The sequence below is a fragment of the Prunus mume genome, linkage group LG5, assembly GCF_029339155.1.
Source record: "Prunus mume cultivar Tortuosa linkage group LG5, ASM2933915v1, whole genome shotgun sequence".
Classification (NCBI taxonomy): domain Eukaryota; kingdom Viridiplantae; phylum Streptophyta; class Magnoliopsida; order Rosales; family Rosaceae; genus Prunus; species Prunus mume.
In genome coordinates this window covers 29990606-30014187 of record NC_142702.1, presented here as the reverse complement: position 1 = coordinate 30014187, position 23582 = coordinate 29990606, and the positions used below count along the sequence as shown (strand labels likewise).

Sequence of the window (23582 nt, the reverse complement as noted above, 5' to 3'; positions counted from 1 at the left end):
ATACTATTGCCAATTTTAATTCAATGATTATATATCACATGTGATTTAGACATTGCTACGGGTTTTTTAAGCTAGCTACTATGCATATGTGTATTAAACACACAGATAATGGCTTGCATTTTTGAGGTGGAGGTTTGGGTATTGGCGGTATCTGTCACATGTCACATATGTCATGTTATATATATACCCAAACCTCCACCTCAAAAATGCAAGCCATTATTTATGAAAAGTGTAATCTTATCTTTAAGGTTGGAACTTGGAAGGACGACATAGGAGTGTTGAGAGTAAAATGCAATGTATCAAAATGAATGATTGGCATTGAAAGAAGATGAAGGTTTTATGGACAAGAAGACTCCAACCCACCACCTTGTGAGTGTGAGTGTGCTGGCCTAGAAAAAGAAGGTGGGTTGACTGTCTGTTAGTCTTTGAGCTCGTTTGAAATTGCTTTTCTAAGAAGTACTTTTGCTTATAAGGCCCCGTTTGGGATTGCTTTTTTTCGCCAAAAATATGCTTCACTTTAAAGTTAAGCAGTTTAAAGTGTTTGATAAAAATAAAATATTATGATTATTTTAAAAGCGTGGCCTTTTGACTTTTGGTTGCTTTTCAAAGTGATTTCAAAAGAAGAGATGAACATTTTAGAAATTTTTTTAATTCCCAAAATACCATCATTCATTTAAAAAAATGACATCACCTCCACTTCCACATCCAACTCGACCATTTTCACTACCACATTCACTACCTCCACAACCACCGCTACCACCACAACCACCACCTCTTCCATCACCACCTCCACCTCCACCACCACCACCATCACCACCACTACTATCACCACCACCACCACCCTCACCACTACCACCACCTCCTCCAAAACCTCCACATCCACCACCACCTCCACAACCAACAACACCACCACCTTCATGTTGCCACTACCACCACCACCATCACCTCCACCTCCACCTCCACAATCGCCATCCCCACCACCACCACTACCACAACCACCAACCCACCTCCATCACCACCACCACCTCCACTCCATCACTAATACTACCACCGAATGATTAGGACATAAGACTTTCAACATCATGTCTATTTTAGTCATTATTTACAGTTACAACAATTTTGTATTAAAATTTACCAAACGGTTTTAACACTACTTTTTATACTAATAGCACTTTAAAAATATTGTTTACCAAACATGAAGCTGTTTTACTATACAACTAACTATTTTCAAAGCACAGTGGAATCAAATTTTTTTAAAAAAGTGACAGCAATCCCAAACTAGGCCTAAGCACTTCTAATAAAAAAGCTTTTATTATAAAAATCTTGAATTTTCATAAAAAATTAAAGTGCTTCTATAAGCACTTATAAACTTTTAAAACGTTTGAAGCTCTTAGTTATTAGGAAGCGCTTTTGGCCATTCTAAAAGCACTCGCAAAGATATATACCATTTAACCATTACCAGAGATATATAATGCATGTGAGCTTGTGATCGATGTTTATATGGCTGGCGGTACCAAAAAAAAAAGAGGAGGAAATACATGTGCCTATTTTATTGAATGGGGCCAGGTGACGGGGTCTCTATTTCTCGTTTGATATATATAACAAAATATATATTGCTTTGAAAAAGAAAAAGATGAAGGAATTTCTCCTCCTCATAAGTCATAATGGAATGGTCATCATTCGTTTTTTCTTACTCGTCACTCATTACGCAATACAGCAGACAACACAAGAGGTTGGCTTGTTGCCACTGAGATCCTAGCCTCTCACGTTGCTGTCATACCTACAAAACCATTATCGATCTTCCTAGGCTAATTATGTTTGTATTATTCTCTCTTTTCTGAAATCCTTTTGAATTAATTACTGCCTAATTTGCAATTTATTTGGGTTTTTGGATGTAATCATGTTGACCGAGAGGGTGGCTCTCCCGGTTGACTGGGGCCCTGCCTCGAGTCAGGATGTAACTTGTTCAGAGATGTGATCTCCCCCTCGATTCTCTAATCACCTTGATTTGCTCCTTAGGTTAGGCTCAGGGGGATCTTGTGAGATTATGCCCAAGTATATGGCTCATGTGGTTCTGACTGTGAGCAGATGCCATCCAACTGACCTTGGTTTGGTAGGGCATATGATCTATTCGGGTCGGTTCATTTGCCTTTAAAATAATGACCCGTCACGACGGGTCGGGTAAAATCGGCACACGGGAGTATCTACTTTTGCTGACCATGTAGCGACATACTGTAGGCTTGGCGTCCATTAATAAATCATGTTCAAACGAAAAAAGAAGTTCTTAAAAGTTCATGTCGACATATAATCAGCGTTGGCCGACATATACTAAAAATCTAGATGGCCTACAATTACAATGCGTGGTATTTGTTGTTATAAAATTTGTTCACACTTAAATTTCAAACTTGCAATCAATTAAGATTTAGAGATGTTTTGTCCTACTCTCTTGTACTTTTTTACACGAAGGTTAATTAAGTTCCACAATAAGCTCTTTGCCAAAAAAGTGTGGTTTCCAGTTTAAAAAAAAAAGAGTTCAAAAGCGCACTCGCTGCATAACACTTTTACTCGTCAGCAGCAGCAGCAGCAGCAGCAGCATAGGTCTAAAGTTCTAAAGCTTTTTAGATCCAACTTCCATTATAATATTTGTTCTTTTTGCTTTTTTAAGTGGCTTTTGTCTTCATATCCCAAATTCTGGACCATTAATTAATTAGTTATGGTAGGTTAAATTATGTGCCCCATGCCCTGCACCCCTGCACCTAAGCCTGGGTTAATTTAGGGACCCTAAACCAATGCAAGTTTCCTAGTCATGACATCCTGCGCGTGCGTCATCCGCTGACGATATTGTAAGGTGGGCAGAAAGGCCACTGCCAAGTCTCTCTCTCTCTCCTCTGGCATTACCATATCCGACACGCTTGGCGACTTGCAATAAGAGAATGAATTCTGAACGTGACCAATAAGTCAATGGCTACCACCGGCAATTGCGTTGAGTGCACTTTATAATCACAAAACATTCCAACACCTTTTTATAACCTAAAACAATGACTCTTAACAAATTATTCACCTTTTCTTTTTTTTCTTTTCCGAAATTGATGTCTTGACTTTTATACTTAGTTATGTTTCTAAACTCTCCGCTAATAAGCAATAATAATGATGTATTAATTGTAATGTGAAAGCTTGTGCGTAAATCTTATACTAGTGTTATAAATCAAACCAAATAGCAAGCCTTAATACACAAAAAGTCGTTCCTCAGAGTCCGGGATTTCCTTGCAAAATGCCCACCATCATGAATCATGATGCTTCCCCTTTCCACACTTGCACTCAATTACAAAAAAATTAGTTCAAGGGCCCGTGTTCTTGGGACAAGTACGAGAAAACATTAAATTTGGGCCCAAGTCCATGTGGCAATGAGTTGGGATTAAAAGTCCATTCCTTTTTCTTTTTCTTTTTTCTGGCCCAAAAGGAAACCAAATCTTTTCGTCTATTGGATACAGGTGTAAGTAAATGTCTTGAATGCCCATTAGCCCAGTCAAATTATGCGTGCGAGCACACTAGTAGCTTACTTTGACTGTTCGACTTGTTGACCAACCAACTTTTCAGTTGCAATTTCACCAACTACATGTCGTTTCTTGAGTTAGCATCGCCTGCTTCTCAAATGCATTCTCGCCTTGAACTCCCATCTTCCGAGCTCCGACCCAAACATTTCCCCACCCAGACCCAGAATACCTCTGCTTCATCCTCTCAACCAACCTTTCCGTCATTTTCCCCAGAAAAAAATTAAAAGAAAGAAGAAAAGGAAATGGAGAACTCAGCACAAGAATCCCATCTCGGTCAGGAGAACTCGGTGACGTACGAGTCTCCGTACCCTCTCTACGCCATGGCCTTCTCTCCCCCCCAAACACGAAACCGACACCAACACCACCGAATCGCCGTGGGTAGCTTTATTGAGGAGTACTCTAACCGGGTCGACATCCTCTCCTTCGACCCGGATACCCTTTCTGTAAAACCAAACCCGACCCTCTCCTTTGATCACCCTTATCCACCCACCAAGCTCATGTTCCACCCAAACCCTAACTCCCTCCACAAAAGTAACGACGTCTTAGCGTCTTCTGGCGACTATCTCCGTCTCTGGGAGGTTCGAGACTCTTCCGTCGAACCCATCCAGGTCTTGAACAACAGTAAGACCAGCGAGTTCTGTGCCCCATTGACCTCTTTCGATTGGAACGACATCGAACCCAGACGAATTGGGACTTCCAGCATCGACACCACCTGTACCATTTGGGATATTGAAAAGGGGGTCGTTGAAACCCAGCTCATTGCGCACGATAAAGAGGTTTACGACATTGCCTGGGGTGAAGCTAGGGTTTTCGCTTCGGTTTCGGCTGATGGGTCCGTGAGGATCTTCGATTTGCGGGACAAGGAGCATTCTACCATTATCTACGAGAGCCCCCAGCCTGATACCCCTTTGCTTAGATTGGCTTGGAACAAGCAGGACCTGAGGTACATGGCCACCATTTTGATGGACAGCAATAAAGTTGTGATTTTGGATATCCGTTCGCCGACTATGCCCGTTGCCGAGTTAGAGAGGCATAGGGCTAGTGTAAATGCCATTGCTTGGGCACCCCAGAGTTGTAGACACATCTGCTCTGCTGGGGATGATACTCAGGCACTTATTTGGGAGCTGCCCACGGTCGCCGGGCCCAATGGGATCGACCCCATGTCGATGTATTCTGCAGGGGCAGAGATTAATCAGTTGCAGTGGTCTGCTGCACAGCCTGATTGGATTTCGATTGCATTTTCTAACAAGATGCAGCTTTTGAAGGTTTGAGGTGCAGGACGCTTTTCTCATTTGGATTGTGAAGTGCTTTGCTTTGAGTTTATGACTGATATGTAGTGATCTGTTTTGGGTAATTTGATGCTTTTGATTTAAGTGTTGAATAAAATGCTTTGCTTTAGGTGAATTTGGGTGAATTTGAGACTAATAAGTATTGCATGACCGAATTGCTTCTATGAATGCGAGCGTACTTTATTGTTGCAAATTTTGTGTGTGCGCTAGTTGGAGTTGCAGAGTTAGTGAAATACATTTGCATTTGCTGTAGCACCCCTTCTCTCTCTGCCTATTTGCATGGTATATCTGTCTTTCTGGTTATGCTTTGTAGTCATTTCTCTTGACATTTTCCTTGTTTGATGATACTTACCTCATTTCATTGCATTTGTGCACATCACATTTTGGCGCATGCTGTTGCACCTGGTTTTTCTATTTTTATTGTATTTTCTTTCTTTCACCCCTCAAATTACAGCATCATGATTTGGTCCCACAATTTTTCTAGGGCGAATTGTCTTGAGCTTTGCCTGCATTCGTCCCCTTATGGCCTTTAACTTTAATTCTTTACCCTTGCAAATATTTCCTTTGAATTTCCAATCCCAGCGATCTGCTTGGGAGTTAGTTGCCTTGTGCTAAAATTGCAAGCTGTATTATACAATTGAAACCCAGCCACTGAAATTTTCTTGTGGATGGGAACTTTGTGAATGTATTAGTAATTATGGAACAGGCAGGCATACTCTGCACCTCCAGTTATCGTATTTAAGAAAATTGTTCTGTATAAATATGCATTCTTTTTGTCTGTTTTGTAATGCTGGTGCTTTCTGCTCTAGTTGTTTTTTCACTATTGATGAGCTAGCAATTAATGATAAGTCACCCTCATGGAGGGATCTCCTACATGGCTTTGTGTTTGGTATTGTTTTGTTTAGCTCCTACTATGCTTCTACACATTGTTACTGTCCTAGGCTGATACATTGACAGTGGATTGTGTATTCTTTTACCGTTCCCTTGAATTTGGTTGTTTTCTCCCTATTAACTGGATAAGTTGCATGTGTAATTTCTTTCGATGCAGGCCTCCTGATGGAAGCAGTGATGATCACTTGGCGAGTCAGCTGGAAGTACTTACTCGTTCAGTCAGCTGTAGGGTTGTTTGTAAAGGAATACGGTTAGCTTTGAACTGTTAGAGATCTATTTATTGCTTATTATCTACTAGTCTTGTCATCTTGGTCTAGAACCCCAATGAGAGTACCGTATCTTTCCCTCTCATTTTTCATCCCTTGTTAGATCCAATGTTAATTGTACCTGTTAGTGTTGCACTCCCTCGATTGCGAATGTTATAACTTATTTCCTCATGTTTGACAGTACTTTATAGAAAGAAAAAGAAAGTTGTCAAGAAGATTTTGAGTGGTTCTATCTATGTATAACAATGAAGTGGGGGAAGGATTTCTCTGCACTTGAGGCTAGATTTTTTGGATATCGATTTCCATGGTTACCTGTTGCATATTATTTCATGTCTCATTCATCCCACGAAAGAAGTGAAAAATTGTTAATGGTACTTGGAAATAACGGGCAAGTTGGGCAACGGATGTTATTTTTTATTTTATTTTTTTGGTCGAAAGGGCAACGGATGTTAGGGCCTGGGTAAATCTGGTTTCAGTTCAACCTGCTATATGCCGAATACAGCAAATTCATTCATCCCCCTTACATCCCTTTCCATGGTTATTTGCATCACAAATATTTTCTCGATGACAATTGAATGATAGGTGCATTAGTAACTTTGTGTTTAATCCTTTTTATTGGTTTTAAGTCTAACAACTAAGGCAGGCTGAGTCTTCATATTGGAATGAGTTTTCACATTGGAATTATAAGATAGTCGAGGCGCAGCACTTTGTAATGGATATATATATTCACCACTTCAATTGTAAGTTGTAGGGCGAGTTTAGTCTAGCATCATCATCAAGCAATTGAATCAGTAAACTTTACGATACGCCAAGAAATTGAACACGAGCCTTAATATTGTTAATGCTCAATCAATTAATTTTCCAAATTGTCGATCCATTATGTTATGACGTGGTGTGTGTCCATGTTTAGAAAGAATATTCTGGAATGAAGGAGGAATGAGCATGCATGGGCATGGCCCTGTAAGTGGTGCAGCAGCAGCTCCTTCACCAGTTGGTTGGTATAGCTGAGTCCGTCAAGAACCAACTCCCAGTGGTGAAATACGTACCAAGACTTTCTCAAGATCAAAACAGGCCAATCACACAAGCTAATTACATGTCCTTTGTTTGTCTATATATTGTCTATAATTCCACTTCAACATACAATCATCAGCATCAGGGTCATCAGACTAGCAGATGATTACCTTGCACCTTTAGATTAACCAGCTGGATGAAGTTGAATTGCAATTTTGCATGGGATTTTGCTTGCAACCCTTGTTTATAGTGTACTATCTATTTGTACGCAGTTTCTATATGACTTTGGGATATAATATACATATATCATCACTTTAAACCGCAACAATTTTGTGGTTATATGAAGGTGTGTGGCTGGCTGGCTGGCTGTATACATACGCTCGTGCGCTCTCTCTCTCTCTCTCTCTCTCTCTCTCTCTCTCTCTCTCTCTCTCAGCTAAGCTAAGCTAACCATCACATGAATGAATGGCCAGGGTAAGTCAGCTAATATTAAGGCCTCCTACTTTCATCACTAAGAAAGAAGTAGAAACTAAGCATTATAATGTAGATAACAGCTGAAAATGGGAGATATCTAGCATACTTGATGCGTTGAGAAAATCTCACTTTTTATTGTTCAATCAACAAGAGAAAAGAAGAGAAGAGAAAGAGAGAAGAAAAGAGGAGACTTTTTGGAGGCATGAATTCGACGGCTCCCAAGTTGTTGTAGTGACGGAGATTTTATATATATATGTGTGTGTGTTCCATAAGTTAACAAAATTAATGAACACATGTGTGTGTGTTCAATAAGTTAACAAAATTAATCAAGAGTGTGTGATTGCTGATTTCAATGTTCCATTAAATAATTTGACAAAATGATTAGAGCAGATAATTGTAATAATTAATGCCAAATATATATATGCTAATTAAAGATTTCAGTGATCTTCATGATATGATATGGTGCCCGCCAACAAATTGAATATATACAACCCTCTTAGACTTGAGCTATGAAAATCGCATGTGTATAAGCTTTAACATTAAACTATATCCTCAATCCATAATATACACATAAATATATAGCAAGTATATGGTGTTTCTATATATATAATACTCCCAATACTCTGGATTAACGAATGCATAGTTATACTTGTGTGATGAATTAATTCTTCAAAGGGAAGACTCTGGATTAACGGATGCACATAGTTTGTGTTGTGATTAATTAATTCTAAGGGAAGACCCACCTGAGCCACACGACACAAACATATATAATTGAGTTGTGATTAATTAATTCTAAGGGAAGACCCACATGCGATACCCACACGTATATAATTGACTTCATAAATATGATAATAGTGATCGATCTTAAGCCAGGGCAGGGTAGACTACCGCTTACCCAAAAATATTTCACTAAAAAAAAACTTATATATAAGTTATGTAATTGATATCCATTCCATGTGTTAGTATACACTCTTGCCTACTCAATCCATATAAAACCCACAACACAAGCCCACTCAAACTTTAAAAAACTGGAAAAAAAAATTATAACCAGCCAACCCATGTTATGAATGGCCCAGTCAGACTTTAATAAAAGAAAGAATATAACTTAAGCAGCCAAATAGTGGCTGTGCAGTGCAATTCCAGACAGAGTTGGAAGAGCTTCTTCTCAACGCAAGTCTTGGTTGTGCTGTGCAATCGTGGACACTGGACAGCCTCTTCTCTTCTCTTCTCATATACAAGGAAATAAGTATTCTTCTTAATCTCTTCTCTTTAATTATCTTCTTCTATTGAGTTATTCCTAAAATAAATATATGCATCTTAGTTTTAATTTTAATTTGAAATTGAGTTTTCTAGGGTTTAATTAGGAATGAAATATAATTTGGGGATTTCGTTGAAATTAATTAGGTCTTTGATTTTAAGAATTTTGTTGAGATGTTTGATTTGATGTTGGCATTGTTGAGACTTGAGATGTTTGATTTGTTGTTGGTATGTTAATGTTTGAATAAATTCATTGATGCTATTATGAGAAATTGTTTGATTTTTTGTTGGGATATTTGATTAAATATGTTATCTTTTATTATGTCGGATCACAATCGAAACCCCAAGAAAACAAAGAATTTGTTATCTTTTTTTAAGAAAAAGAATGATGAGTCATCATCTTCTAGAATGCCTCCCATTTGTGATGAGCCAAATTTTCTCTCTTCTCCCATTGTCGAGTCTCAAGTTGAAAGATTTGAGACTCAAAGAGTTGATAGTGGTCAAGATTTTAATATCAATTATCTTGAGCGTGATCTGAGATTACGTCTTCAAATATGCCAATATTTAGTGAATGAACAAGATAATGTGCGAATCACCATAGTTGATGAATTCCTTGCTGATTGCATGATTCTCCACATTGAAAGAGAGTTTGCTAATAGTATCGATAATGAAGAGATAATTGAAGAATTTAAGATTTCTAAGCCTCGTAGGGTACAATTTTAGATTAAAATAGTTTAGTTTTCGTGTTGCATTGCATTTACTTCTTGTTTTTTTTTTTGTTAAGCTTTTATTTATGTATAGATATGCATATTTGAGGGTAAGACTCATTACGTCCCCCCTGACTAGGTGTATCTTTTTATTTTTATCAATAAAATTCACTCGTACCGTCGAGTTTTTAAGGTAAGTTTCGCCTACCTGACTTTTGAATTCTGGATCCGCCACTGATCGCTAATTAAGGCCAATTATGTTTAGCTTAATGAAAAAGAACTTTGGCTTGTAGACTATTAGTTTTATATTCGAACATTTCATGACATCTTATAACAGAGTGTGTGAGAAAACCCCATCATCCTTCATAATTTTGGGAAAAAAAAGAGTCATCAAATAATTGATGTATACATACATTTGTTAGTTCAATTATCTAAACGTCTAACCACATATGTCCTCACCTAACCTCCCAGCTGGCCCCATGTCCCTAAGGCTCAGGTAACTTGGTGAACATGTATTAGTTTTATACACTATACTAGAGAGAGAGAGAGAGAGAGAGAGTTATTATATATACCTCATAGTTGTATAGTATACTGTATCATTTGAGTTTGTAATTAGCCTGTCTTGAATGCTCTTCATTTATTGCCAAAGGGGTTAGGTTTAGATCTTTCCACTATCCTCTTTGTTTTCTGTTTTTGGTCCTTCAACCATCCTTTATCTTCATTTATTTCGTAGGTGAAGGTCCAAATCCGTCGTTTCACAACTTCAAGTGTATAGAACTAGTCTGCTTTTTTGGGAGCATAAAATGGGCTGCCATTGTGGTTGATATTGATAGCAATTAATAAAAGTATATGCTTCCAGTTCCAGTATTTGTGGTCTCTCACAGCATTCATTCATATCTGATGGGTGAGGAGGATCAAGCAAGAAACAATAATCTCATCAAAATGTTACTCTCTCTTCTCAATCTATTCGGGATCAAGCTACACTACTCATCCAAACATGGTCAATATCAAAAGGATAATTATATTCTTGATCCCCAGCCCGAGATCAATCCTTCAACTTGGTGGTTGGTACCATTACCCGTCCACTGCATAGCTGAATCCGTGAAGAACCAACTGCCAGTGGTGCAATACCGGGACTTTCTCAAGATCAAAACAGGCCAACCAGCAGAAGCAGAAGATGAGTCCAATAACAATGATCATATGTGTATTGTGTGCATGAACAGCATGGAAGGTAGCCAAGGGGTCAGAAAACTCTGCAATTGTTCACATGCTTTTCACAAGGAGTGCCTAGATGTTTGGATCGATGAGGGTCAGCTCACATGTCCTCTCTGTAGATCTAACTTATTGCCTAATTCCACTCCAAAATCAAATCATCATCATCACCATAAGGAGATGGGAGAATTTGAAGAGGATCCATGGAGGGCCGAGAGGAGGGTTTACTTGTTTGGTGAGGATGAGCTTGCCTAAGCCTAGCACCAAAATGAGAGCTTACTCTGTACCAAGCTAGTTTTAAAAGGCTTTACGCATATCATGTAGCCTCATGAAACTTTTTTTTTTGGTTTGTTTCAGAAATCGGAATGCCTTTTACGTATTCTTTCAAGTCTCAAACAAACAAATTACTGAAAAATAATGTTCATTTGTTTGTTTAACCTTGTTCTTTGATCTTCGATCTTCTTCCCACCCACTTGTCATATTTACTTATACATAAGTAAATATAATATATAGATACTGGTTTTGTCAGAACTGTTTTGACAGTAAACGGAAATTGAGAAGAAAAGAAAGAGGTGAGGAGAAAGCATGCAATAAGTGATGGCCTCATCATGGGCGTGACTCGAGATAAGATTTGCACGTTCCATCATTCGCTTGGACCCTACTTCTCAAAATCACGTCCCTTACAGCCAGGCAAGATGGAGATGGACACCTCTTCATTTCAGCAACACGTATATACTATATAGCTTTTTCTCGTGATCTAATTTTCAACGAAATTTCGTCAACCTCATTTTATTTCTTTATTTGGCTACATTTGTGGCAACAGTTACAAGTACTAGTAAAAAAAGCGGCAACAGTTATCATTATTTGGCAACATTTGTGGCCGTGACAAAAGGCATAGGTCATCTTTTTTGACTTTTTTGGTGACTAAAAAGGCTTTTAGTCACATTTTTTGCTTTTTTTTCTTGTGACTAAAGTCTTTAGTCACCCCCACAACATTCACCAAATATCACCGGATAATGGTGACTGTTGCCAATTTTTTTTTACGTAGTTAAGGCTCTTTAAAGTCCACTTCCTGGCTAGCTTTACCAACCAAAAGAAAAGGCTGATATATTAGCCAATACAAACACCACCTACGTGGCTTCCTAAGGACCAAGCAACCAAAATAGCCGTACAAAAGTTTCCAACTAAAAAGTAGCTAGAGTAGTGTTTTTCTCTTCCAGAAAACACACGAGCTGGTTTTAGTAGAGAGAATTTTTATGATAAAGTTATTACAACAAGAGCGTTACACTAAGTTTAATACTCTGAGTCAGAACTCAGAACATGTATGATGCATGTATCTGTATCTGATGATGGACCAAGCAAGAAACATGTTGATCAAGAACATGAGCAGCAGCTCCTTCACCTTCAATACCTGTCCACTGAGTCCGTCAAGAACCGTATACCAACTCCCAGTGGACCAGTGCTCCGCAATACCAAGACTTTGTTCATTTAGACTTTTGTGAAAGAACAAGTAATCTTCGTTCATTTATTCAACGTTAGTAATTTGTTCGTTTTTTGACTTCTGTTTGTTTGCATGGGATTTTCAACCCTTAATATTTGTACGCATTTCCTATATGCCGATCTAATCCAAGATTTATACTAGCTAACTGAGATATTCCAAGAGATTAAAATTTGACTTTGGCTGGCATTTGCGTCCACCGACCGTACGTCTCATAGTCAAAGCTAAGCCAAGCTATCCATCGCATGAATGAATAGGCAAATGCGTCCACCGACCCAAGACTTCCTCCTTCCTGGGACTCTTTTTTGAAGTAGAAAGAAAGCATTACTAGCTGAAAATGGGAGGTGGCTAGCCTAGCATACTTGCCACGTTGAGAAACCTCACTTGTTGTTCAATCAATAACAGAAAAGAAGACAAACAAGACTTTTTGAAGGCATGAATTTGATGATTAATTCAATGCTCAATTACCTTGTGCATTATTGTATATAATTTGACAAACATTATATGAGCAGAGCAGATATAATTGTAATAATATCTCATCTTCAATCCTCTTAGACTTGACTAGCTAGTATACTAGTACTTCATCATCATCTCATCTTCAATCAACTTTTAATTATTCATATTGCTTCCTTCAATTTCCAATATATCGTAACTGTACACGACATTAAACTATCCTCATCAATCCATAATATACACATATATCCATATATGGCGTTTGTAATACTCCCAAGACTCTGGATTAACCAATGCATATGTAGTCGTGTGATTAATATTAATTCTTCCAAAGGAAGACTCTGGATTAACGGATGCATTATGCATGGTTGGGTGGGATTAACTAATTCTTCGAAAGAGAGCCACATGCGCCTTACACGTATATAATTGACTTCATAAATATGATATATATTGACCTGGAGAGAGAGAGAGAGAGAGAGAGCTTACCGAGGGAACCTGCTGACCGCTCAAACCTCACCCCTGTCTCTCTTGAATTTGTCTTCCAGAAGATGTAGGTTTAGATCCTTCCACTGTTCCACTACCCCTTTTTGTTTTCTGTTTTTGCTAAACCATCTTTTCACTATCTCTTCATTAATTCGTAGGTGAAGGTGGTTAGGACTAATCGTTTTCACAACTTAAAGAGTGTACAGTATTAGCTAGTCTACTTTTTTGGGTGCAAGGGAGACTTTGGAAAAAGCAAAAGGAGAGAGAAAATTTTTAAAAGAAGTCAAAATGGACAAAATTGCCCTTATTTATTTTTGAATTTCCTAAGAATCTTTACATTTGCATGTCTTTGATTTGAAAGTTAAGAGGTTTTTCTGTCTTTTTTGAAAAAGTTTTGGTTTTTTCCAAAAGTGAAATTTTTTTTATGGTTAAAACCTAAATTTACTTTAAATTATAAATATTAGAAAACTTGATATAGATTCAAATTTCTAATGAGGAGTCGGGTTTAGTCCTCGGATTTGATGACTTTGATTCAAGTCTTTTGACTTTTGTGCCATAGAGAATTACATTCCTTCTAAAATATTTTATGATGTAATATTTTCATTTTTTGTTCCAATGTTGCCCCTTATGACTTGAATCGGGTAATAGTCATTTATGTCATACTGCCTATTACCTATTACATTAGGTATCATATATATATTTTTATAGGTAACATACAATTTTATTTTGTCTATTTTTGTATTTGACTTATAGGTAGTCTTCTAATTTATGTTCATAACTCATATATAGGTAACACGATTTATCATTATATATTTTTCGTTAGTAATAATAACATTATTTACCTTTATGTCAAGTACATAATTTAATATGGGTGCTTGTCTAATCGATTCGTATAATATGTGGGTCTTTACTTTTTATTGATTAAATTGTATTTTATCCATATATTAGGAATATGATCAAGGAAAGAATTCAAAATTTAAATTCTGGAATTAAATTACAGGAAATAATGCATTAAATTTAGATTTTCAATGTGTTTTCTTTATTTACCTCAAAGGGGAAAATCTACACAACAAAAAAAGTAATTAATGGACACATCTAAAACCAAAAAGACAAGGACTAAACCTAATAATATCTAATCGTTTCGGACCTAGATATAAGAAGCCCTATAAAATATATGGGAGGTTGCCTTTGTGGTTGATACAGGATTTGTGATTGTGGTCTCTCACAACATTCATTCATATCTCAAGTACTGACTCTTCCTCATGGGTCAAGCAAGAAACAATATTCTCATCAAAATGTTACTCTCTCTTCTCAATCTACTCAGAATCAAGCTACACTACTCTTCCAAACGCGGTCAATATCAAAAGGATAATTATATTCTTGATCATGATCGTGATCACCGGCCCGAGATGAATAGTTTGCCAGCAGCAGCTCCAGCTCCTTCGCCTTGGTGGTTGGTACCATTACCCGTCCACTGCATAGCTGAATCCGTGAAGAACCAACTGCCAGTGGTGCAATACCGGGACTTTCTCAAGATCAAAACAGGCCAACCAGAAGCAGAAGCAGAAGATGACTCCAATAACAATGATCATATGTGTATTGTGTGCATGAATAGCATGGAAGGTAGCCAAGGGTTCAGAAAACTCTTCAATTGTTCACATGCTTTTCACAAGGAGTGCTTAGATGTTTGGATCGACGAGGGTCAGCTCACATGTCCTCTCTGTAGATCTGACCTATTGCCTAATTCCACTCCAAAATCAAATCATCATCATCATCACCATAAGGAGATGGGAGAATTTATTAGAGAGGATCCATGGAGGGCCGAGAGGATGATTTACTTGTTTGGTGAGGATGAGCTTGCCTAAGCCTATAGCCATAGCACCAAATCTTGAGCTCACTCTGTCTGCACCAAGCTAGCTAGTTTTAATTATATTCCATATATGTTTCTCCAAGAGGGAAGCGCAAGGCTTAACGCATATCACGTAGTCTCTTGAAAGTTGTTTTTGTGTTTGTTTCAGAAACAGAAATCAGAAAGCCTTTTACGTATTCTTTGAAGTCTCTCAAACAAAAAAAATTACTCAAAGTTATTGATTTGTTTGTTTAACTTTGTTCTTTGATCTTCATCGATCCCACTTGTCATACTCATACTTACATATATGTATATATTATTATTAGATGTAAGTATATATATAGATAATGGATTTGTCAGAATTGTTTTTGTGGGAGCAAATTTCGTCCCTCTAGAATATTCATCTAAGATTCCTTCGTCTTCTCCACTTCTCTTTCTCCCTGCAAAACAAATCGGGGGGACCACAGGGTGTTGGCCAAAGGCCCTCCGATGCCTAAGTTAGGTATGGTATTTCAAGGAAAACTTGGTTCCCAGAGCGGTGTATGGTGGCAGAGCCTTGTGTCAAAGAGAGAAAGAAAGTGGTGGCTAGGGTTTGTGAGAAATAATTTGCAGAGTTTCAGTAGGAATTTAGACGTATCTTGACCTTTGTGTGTGGTCATCCTTTTATAATGGTCTCGGATGGTCAGAGGAATAATTCATAGATGGAAGGCTAGGATTTGGATTCAACAACACTTGTCTGTTCGTGAGCTAGTTGAGATAATGTCCATTAGATGGAAGGGAATTATTCCTCCCCTATTTGGAATTGATTTGATTGGACAAATTAAGGCAAGGAGTGGATTTATGAGATTTTATCTAAGGATAAATCAAATCCCTAATTGTGGTAGGTATCAGATCAAATCCTAATTTAATTAGGTAACTCATCATTTAATTGGGAATTGGGGTAGGAATCAAATCAATTCTCAACTTAATTAGGTAATTCTCAATTTAATTGGTAACTCTCAAATAAATTGAGTAACTCCCAATTAAGTTGAGTAATTCCCAATTAGGTAAAATAATTCAAAAAAAAAAGGAATTATTTGACCTTAAAGTCTGATTTAATTCGGTTTCCACAGTTTTCACAGAGACATGGAAACTGAGAAGAAAATTAAAGAAGGAGGTGGCATGCAAGTGGCTGGCCTGGGAGAATAGGATGGGATGCATAAGAAAAGAAAAGAGACGACTTTTTTCATAAGGCACTAATTTGACGGTTTCCAAGTTGTAGACATGCATGAAATCAGACTAAAAGTCCGTCATCCAGTACTCAAGAAAAGTTAAAAAAAGGGTCTGTAGACTGTGTGTGATGGAAAGATTCCGTAACTTGACAAAGTCAAATATGTGAATCAATGAAATGCTCAATTGATGTGTGTACGGTAGCTGCTGGTCATAGTTGACGATCTTGTTTGTATATTATTATTATAAGCATATGTATTCATGTACGGTGTACGTAGTTGTAGATGAACCAAGAAACTGAAAGGAGAGCCCTTACTTACATTGACTGGACTTCATGTGATATTCAATCAATTTATTCATCAAATTGCTTCCTTAGCTAGATTTCCAATTAGTCCACATACACATATACGTAGTGGACGTAGTGGTGGTGTTTATATATTCAGAAGACTTTGGAGTTAATGAATGCATTTACACGTACAGTAAGTAGCAGGATCGAGTTTTAGTAAAAATACAGATATATTTATATCTATAGTTCAGTTCAGGCGACTTATCGATCATGTATAGTTTTTACAATGCTTGAGTCACTATCCAATTCCAGTGCCGTATCGGATCCCTTTTTATAGTGAATGAGATTTAGAGTCAACCCAGAATTATACAAATAAAACACGACAGAATCATGCTTGGTAAACATATTTAGTATTATATATTGTGTTTGAGGCCAAGAATAAGCAGTAAGAAACCAAAAAAAAGGGGAAAAAACACAGTAGGTAGGTAGGGGTTGTCTTTGTGCTCCAAACATTAAATATGTTTCCAATTGGGTATTTGTGATGGTGGTCTCTCAGAACAATAACACATGTATCTGATGATCGGCCAAGCAAGAAACAACAACATGCTCATCAAAATGTTGCTCTGTCTTCTCAATCCACTCAACATGATCAAGATACACTATCACTTCTCTGGTTGCTTTTCCCACGTAGCCCAAGCACTTCTTATGGCCCCAATGGCCCAATATTACGTCAACTGATAAATTAATATGTCAAAAAAATTTCATACAAAGCAATATTATGTGGTGTAGTCGAATACATGACTTCGAATATACGGTAAATATTCATTATTACTTGAGTTACAAGTTCCTTCGTATGATACCTATATTATGTCAACTTGATAAATGCATGATATTCATATAGTCCTTTTTTTTTTTTTAATAGAGGATATTCATGTAGTCTCTTTTTTGGGTCAAATATTCATATATTATTGAATGATTGTTCTTGTTGTTTTAATTTATTTATTAATAAATTGATCTACTGCAAAATAGCCGAAGAAACGAAGCGCGAATAAAAATGAGAACAATATACGATACTGATGCCCTCAAATTCCCACCTCTTATTTTTCCTGTTTTCGTCTTCTCCATCTTCTTATTGTCACCAAAATTCTGTCATTCTTTCGATCAAACATGAACCACCATTGTTGTTATTATCATCTTCATAATTTGACATGACACCGCCGCCGCAACTACCAATCAGAAACAACCACACCAACCTTCTCCAAAACCCCAACAACAACCTCCCAACCCTACCCGATCTCCTCCTCACGGCCCTCTCCTTCTGTTTCCTCTTCTCTTCCTCCACCACCAGAGCTACCTTCTTCTCCAAATCCCCATTTCTTCATTTCCCTTCCTCCCCTCGCCGCTTTCTCAAAATCCCCATCATGTCCCTCCACCACTTCTCCACCCCACAGTCCCTTTCCGACTGGCTCAAGCCGCGCCTGCTCTCCGACTCTCTGGCCTCCTGGGGGGTCAAGCCCGGCACCAAAAACGTCCACAACCTCTGGCTCGAGCTCTCCGAAGGCGAAAGCTCTCTAGCCGACTCAACCCCTCCGGTTCGAACCGTTCACGTCGTCACGGTACGGATCATCGACGATAAATTCCGGGTCTTGGTCGAAGCCCACCAAGAATTATCGGATGGTAGCGTCCGAAGCCGAGGCCGGCCCTTATCGGAGAAAATGAAACCTGGCGAGGACCCCGAATCGGCCGCTAACCGGGCTGTTATGGAAGAGCTCGGTTCGATTTTAAAAGGGTTGGTGAAAGATTCGGGAAATAGTGGCATTCTAAAAATTGTTCCGGGTTCCTATGAGAAGAAGGTCGAGGAGCGTCATTCGGCGTCGTATCCGGGCTTGCCGGCATGCTACGTTTTGCATTCGGTGGATGCTTGGGTGGATGGTTTACCAGAAGGAGAGTTTTGCACTGAGGAGGAGCATGAGTATGCGAATTGCGGAGAGATGAGTATTGCTCACGAGGCTGTGTCTGTCAAGAAGCATTTTTGGAAATGGGTTAGTCTTGATTCAGTAAGATCTTGATTTGGTTTTCTGAGCTTGAGCTTAATGTCGTGACTTTTTTTAGGACATGAGAGGGAAAAAAAAAGACTTCTTCACAAATTCACAATGTAATGCGATAATGGTATGTTTCTATCAATTGTTGGGTTAGAGAATGTATGATGTAGGTCTTATTAAGATACTGCACCTTAAAAATCCTGTAAGATAATGCTATGAGCTTTTTGGCTACAATTTATTGCGTAGTTCATGTCTCTTTTGCCATTTGAGAGAACTGCTTGATTCAGTTTTCAGTTTGGATGTATATATTACTTTTGCTTTGAATCAGTAATGAAGAGAAGTACAAACTTTCTTGTAGGTTTTAAGATTGCGTGGTTGTGGTAATTTTTGCTTCAGCTGTATATCTCCATGTTTTCCTTGCAGGTTTTAGTGTGCCCGATTTCTGACTTGATGATTCAATGTCAAACTCCTTGTTTTGTTTGTCTTTTGGGAGTTGATTACTAGTCACATACTCACACGCATAGAGGGACTTGAGAATGCATTGGCCTTAGGATCCAATAATGGTTTTTTGGGGAAGCATGTGATAGAAGGCTGACAGTCATAGATCTCTGAGTTTGCAAATTAAATGAATGAGACCACCTAAACAAAGAAGCATACAGGCTACAGCTTGAATTTGAGTAAATTATAGGTGTCGGATTGACCAGTCAGTCATACCCAATGAACTCTGTCAAAGATTTAATCATTTGATAATCTACAAATGAATACTTGATGAAAGTGTTGTGTTTAAGTGAGTGCAAAGGGATTGTGGTTAAAATATATTGGTGTTGCATTAACTTAGCCATTGTTTACAGTTTTTAATAGCTTGTCTCAAAATGTCATAAATCCTTTAGTCAGGAATGGAGGTTCAAATGCAGGTTAAGAGTATAGTAGCAGAGGCAGCTAGTTGATATAGATATAGATAGAGATAGAGGGAGAAGGACTCCAGTGATTTCTATTTACAGCTTCACTTTCTTTTTAGGAAATGGCGCTACAAATCACTCCCTTTGAGTGTTCTGTAGTTGAATATGAGTTATATATATAACATATGCACTCAAAGGTCTTGAATATCCCATTTAGTGTTTGGTTATGTCTAGGTCTTGAATACTTTATGTCTCTTGCTTCAAGATTTGAAATGGATTTGAGTATTCTTATTCAGTATGCTGATATAATAATTTGGATATATTGAAATCTTCCATCCAGTTCATGGTCACCCTTCAATCTGGATCAGCTTATTGGAAGTTTTACCATAGAAATGGACCTATGGTTGGTTGTTGCTACTTAAGATCGATTGCCTTGTTGTTCATTAACTTGTGTGTCAACTAACAACTGTTGCAGTATCTGTCTGTAGAATGTTGACATTTTATTAACTCAAATCATTTGTGTTTCATCTTGAACTTTAGCATTTCACAATTCTATTGTGGTGCCTGTAAAATGCATTGCATTACTACATAGCAGAAGGATTCATAGGCTGTGAGTAACAGAGGCAGGGTTTCGAGTCCTTGTAGTTTGGACACTTTGCTAATCTTTTTGTGTATGGCAAGTTAAGTTTGAATTGAGGCCTATTCATATGTTATGTAGATAGTTTTGTATGAAAGGAAATAATGTTTAAGATGATGGAAGAAAAACAAGTAGAATTTGATTTTGTTGGCATGCTTTGAGCTCTCTGCTTTTAGTGCTTCTCCCTTCCTGATTCCCACATGGCGCTGTTTCTCTGTCTGGGGAAATAAATTTGGATGGCTCTTTATATTGTGGAAGGACATAAAAATCCGCTCCCGTTGTGTCACTCTTGTAGTTTTCTTGTAAAATTTATGGTTTTGATTGAATTACCGGATGGATGGTGAAACGCAATTCTAAAAGCAGTTTTGTCGTGAAGTTTGTGAGGTTCTTTCAGCTATTCAGAGTCATTGTGTGGGGAACATATCAGGTAAGGAGACGCTAGCTTTCTTTCGTATCCTTAAAAAGTAGTGTTACTTTTGAAATTTGTGGAACTAGATGTTTTTTCTTTTGGGTTTAGAATTATTTGTTTCCTTTTGCTTTTGAAGACGCAGGGAAAGCTTTTTTTGTCAGCATCTTAAATTTTCAAGTATTGAAGAGTTTCTGTGTTGCAAGATGCCAAGATGCCAAGATGCCAAGATGCCACGATGCCACGATGGTAGTGCAGCGCAGTGCAGTGCTTGAATGTGAACTAATAGTACTCTGATTTATTAGCTATCATTTGTCGCTTTCATCAGCCATTTAAGGTTAATTTGCTAATTGAAGGAACCAAAAAGGTTAATTTGCTAATTGAAGGAACCAAAAAGGTTAATTTCAAAGTTAATCAAACTGGAGGCGGTCAAAGGTGAAAATGCATCCACTTCCTCCTCCCTCAAAGGCTGTAAAGCTGTAAAGCCAAAGCATATTACTATTTGTCATGCATTTGATTTGCTCCTATAATCTATTAAAGTCTCTGTTGGGCAGTTCCCTTGTTACCCAAAAAAATTCGATTATAATTTTAAAGCGGTCAATGAGTTGACTAATCCTAGTATAATTGAAACAGCCAGAGAGAGAGAGAGAGAGAATAAAGAAGTAAAAACAAATGAGTTTTCTGCACAGACAGAATTAGCACAATTCTGCAGCATATTCAATTGACAAAGCCATATAAATTTCTAAGTCAAGCTTCAAGGAAGATACACCCAAAGATTCTGCCAAAAGAGGCAAAGAAAGAGTCCATATATGCATTAAGCCATTTTCATGTGATTACTAATTTCAAGGCGATGGTTGAAGTGCAAATTGGGAGATTCCTAACGAAGAAAATAATGGATTTCTCTCCTTTTTCTCTTCTTTTTCTCGTTGGCATCTCACCTATCATTACCTCTTTTATGTCTTTTTCCGGCAATCCTTCCTTTCTCCTCGTCATGCCCACAAGCACAAGCAAAGTAGCAAAGCAGAACAGCAACAACTCCTCATCCATCCTTGCCTTGTCAAAATTAAACCCACTACTCAAAAAAGAATCTATGGCAACATCCCTTTTCTGAGTTTCTCTTCTCATCACTTTTGGCCTTAAGATACAACAGAGTTAGGCAAGCTTTTCATTCTCACTTATATATGATCAACACATGCAGTCCTATATATCAATCATATATGATTGCTAATTTACAAACACTTCAGAGGAACAGAGCAAGATACAGAAGTGATCAACATGACCAACCAAATATTAATAAAAAACCAATCAATATATAGAAAGAAAAAAAATGTAGGCACGCCAGTCATGATGTCATGTTAGAAGTAGATCAAGTAGTATTTCAGACGGTGGTAGAACACTGAGTTCCTTGCCTTGAAGTGAGTGGACCAGTTGGGATAGAAGGACCAAAAGCCATGACAGCAAGACAGTCCACGTTCACTCTGTACTTCCCGGAGACCCAAGTCCCGACCTTCCATCGTAGCCTCCCGATCACTTTGAGGTTTAAAACCAGTCTACCAGCTGTTTGGTCACGCCCCACTTCATAACCAAAGGAGGGAGCCACAGGCAGACCCGTTCCCACCAAAGAAGCTGTCAAGACATTGCTATCTTCATGTCCTTGGTAGAAGGGAGGAAGAGAAGTGTAAACAGTGATTTGTTGACCCTTGTATGCAGCATACACTTTAAGCTCGTCGTAGTAAATCCCAACTTTCTGGTTTGGGTTCTTGGAAAGCAGAGTGAGCTGAACAGAGGAGTTGAGAAGGTGGCTGCCTGAGAGGTTGAGCTGGTAGATATCGGCTTCTTTGAGTGAGAACTCTGGTTTGGTGGGGTGCAGGATAAGCCAAACAAGTAATATGATAGACAGAATTGTGGTGGAAAGTGTAGAGAATACCAGGAATAGCTTCTTGTAGAGCTTTCCAATGTTCAGTCCGTGCTTATTGCCACAGTGTTTAGGAGATTTTGTGAGGGCTTGAGACATTTGCAGGAAGAGATAAGAGATTGGTTTTCAGAGAGAGAGAGAGAGGGACACAGAGAGAGAGAGAGGATTTACAGGGCTAAGCAAGAGGAGGGAGATGATGGGGTTAATAAAGAGAGCACTGGGAAGCAGGGCTAAGCAATAATTTTGCTCTCTTGGACTTTTGACTGGCAGCTCCTCGTGGGACTTGGCTGTAATATATTTACTTGTAAACTTCTGGAATGCGCTTCGAATACAATTAAAATGTTTAGGTATTAACCTTTATTATGGTATGTTGTTAAACCGTCAATTTGTACTCTTATTAATTTAATTAGGAAGACTCGTGTACGAATGTGTGATTTAGCAGTATAGCACACACTTTCAGATATCTGAAAAGAAAATATTACGTGTTTGCGTAAATTATATTATCAACCATTGGATTATTAGAACATCCATTAATGTTGACCATGTTCCAATCCTTGCTGTGTATCAATCCAACACATCTGGTAGGGTTGTTCTGGCATGATTTATGAATGGGCCAAGCTGGTGTGGGGAGCGAGCTTAGCCTTTTCCTAAAAGCAAATTGGATGGGTTGCTACATATATTCGCCAATTTACTAACTTGCAATTGCAAAAAGTTGCGTGTTTGAATAGTGCGCAGTGAGAATGATAGGAAAATACAGAAAGTAGTGCTACTTCAGTAAACCCCTTTGCGGCTTTAGAGTTGAAAATTTCTTGTTAATTAGGAAAACAGAGTAATCAATTTGCATTTTTATGATATGCTTGATTGATTCATGAATATTCGAGGGATTGATTCATGAATATTCGAGGCTCCTCTTCATTTCATTCATTGTCTTTTTGTTATTTTCATCTGCATGGGCATGGCAATCACAGTGGTTATTGCATCCAAGGTATAAAATCAGTCAATATCAAGACAAATAAACATGATTCATGAATATACAGGCTCTGTGCTGCTATCTTAGAGAAGCCCTGCAACCAATTTTATTAGTTTAATTAATTTATGTACACTTCTCATATCCCATTATGCTTTAACAAGAATTATAATGTGAATTAGACCTACCATGATGATCAAAAGCAGAGGATACGAAGAATATCTGTCTTAGCCAGAATCAGAGATCGGAGAAACTTTTGGAATAATTGAGAGGAAAG

General features: G+C 38.0%; 5 protein-coding genes across 6 annotated transcripts; 4 read left to right on the top strand and 1 right to left on the bottom strand.

Moving 5' to 3' along the window:
* The first annotated feature begins 3587 nt into the window (after positions 1-3587).
* TTG1 (Transducin/WD40 repeat-like superfamily protein) lies at positions 3588-6293 on the top strand. 2 transcript variants are annotated; one of them, XM_008236415.3, is made up of 2 exons: positions 3588-4826; positions 5892-6293. In XM_008236415.3, the coding sequence occupies exon 1, from the start codon at positions 3797-3799 to the stop codon at positions 4823-4825; it is 1029 nt and encodes a 342-aa protein (XP_008234637.1). In that variant the 5' UTR covers positions 3588-3796; the 3' UTR covers position 4826; positions 5892-6293. The 2 variants fall into 2 exon arrangements, with proteins under 2 accessions (XP_008234637.1, XP_008234636.1); XM_008236414.3 differs by having other exon boundaries at positions 3646-4819.
* Positions 6294-8716: 2423 nt separating this feature from the next.
* On the top strand, positions 8717-11040 carry LOC103333563 (uncharacterized). Its single transcript, XM_089051557.1, has 2 exons — positions 8717-8731; positions 10183-11040. The coding sequence occupies exon 2, from the start codon at positions 10299-10301 to the stop codon at positions 10914-10916; it is 618 nt and encodes a 205-aa protein (XP_088907683.1). The 5' UTR covers positions 8717-8731; positions 10183-10298; the 3' UTR covers positions 10917-11040.
* Positions 11041-14287: 3247 nt separating this feature from the next.
* On the top strand, positions 14288-15199 carry LOC103333755 (uncharacterized). Its single transcript, XM_008236648.3, has one exon. It carries the CDS (start codon positions 14358-14360, stop codon positions 14958-14960), a length of 603 nt encoding a protein of 200 aa, XP_008234870.3. The 5' UTR covers positions 14288-14357; the 3' UTR covers positions 14961-15199.
* Positions 15200-17397: 2198 nt separating this feature from the next.
* Positions 17398-18838, top strand: LOC103333564 (RING-H2 zinc finger protein). The gene has a single exon (XM_089052954.1). It carries the CDS (start codon positions 17648-17650, stop codon positions 18506-18508), a length of 861 nt encoding a protein of 286 aa, XP_088909080.1. The 5' UTR covers positions 17398-17647; the 3' UTR covers positions 18509-18838.
* A 2737-nt stretch (positions 18839-21575) lies between these two features.
* Positions 21576-22600, bottom strand: LOC103333565 (Late embryogenesis abundant (LEA) hydroxyproline-rich glycoprotein family). The gene has a single exon (XM_008236419.3). The coding sequence runs from the start codon at positions 22435-22437 to the stop codon at positions 21802-21804; it is 636 nt and encodes a 211-aa protein (XP_008234641.2). The 5' UTR covers positions 22438-22600; the 3' UTR covers positions 21576-21801.
* Between the last annotated feature and the right edge of the window lie 982 nt (positions 22601-23582).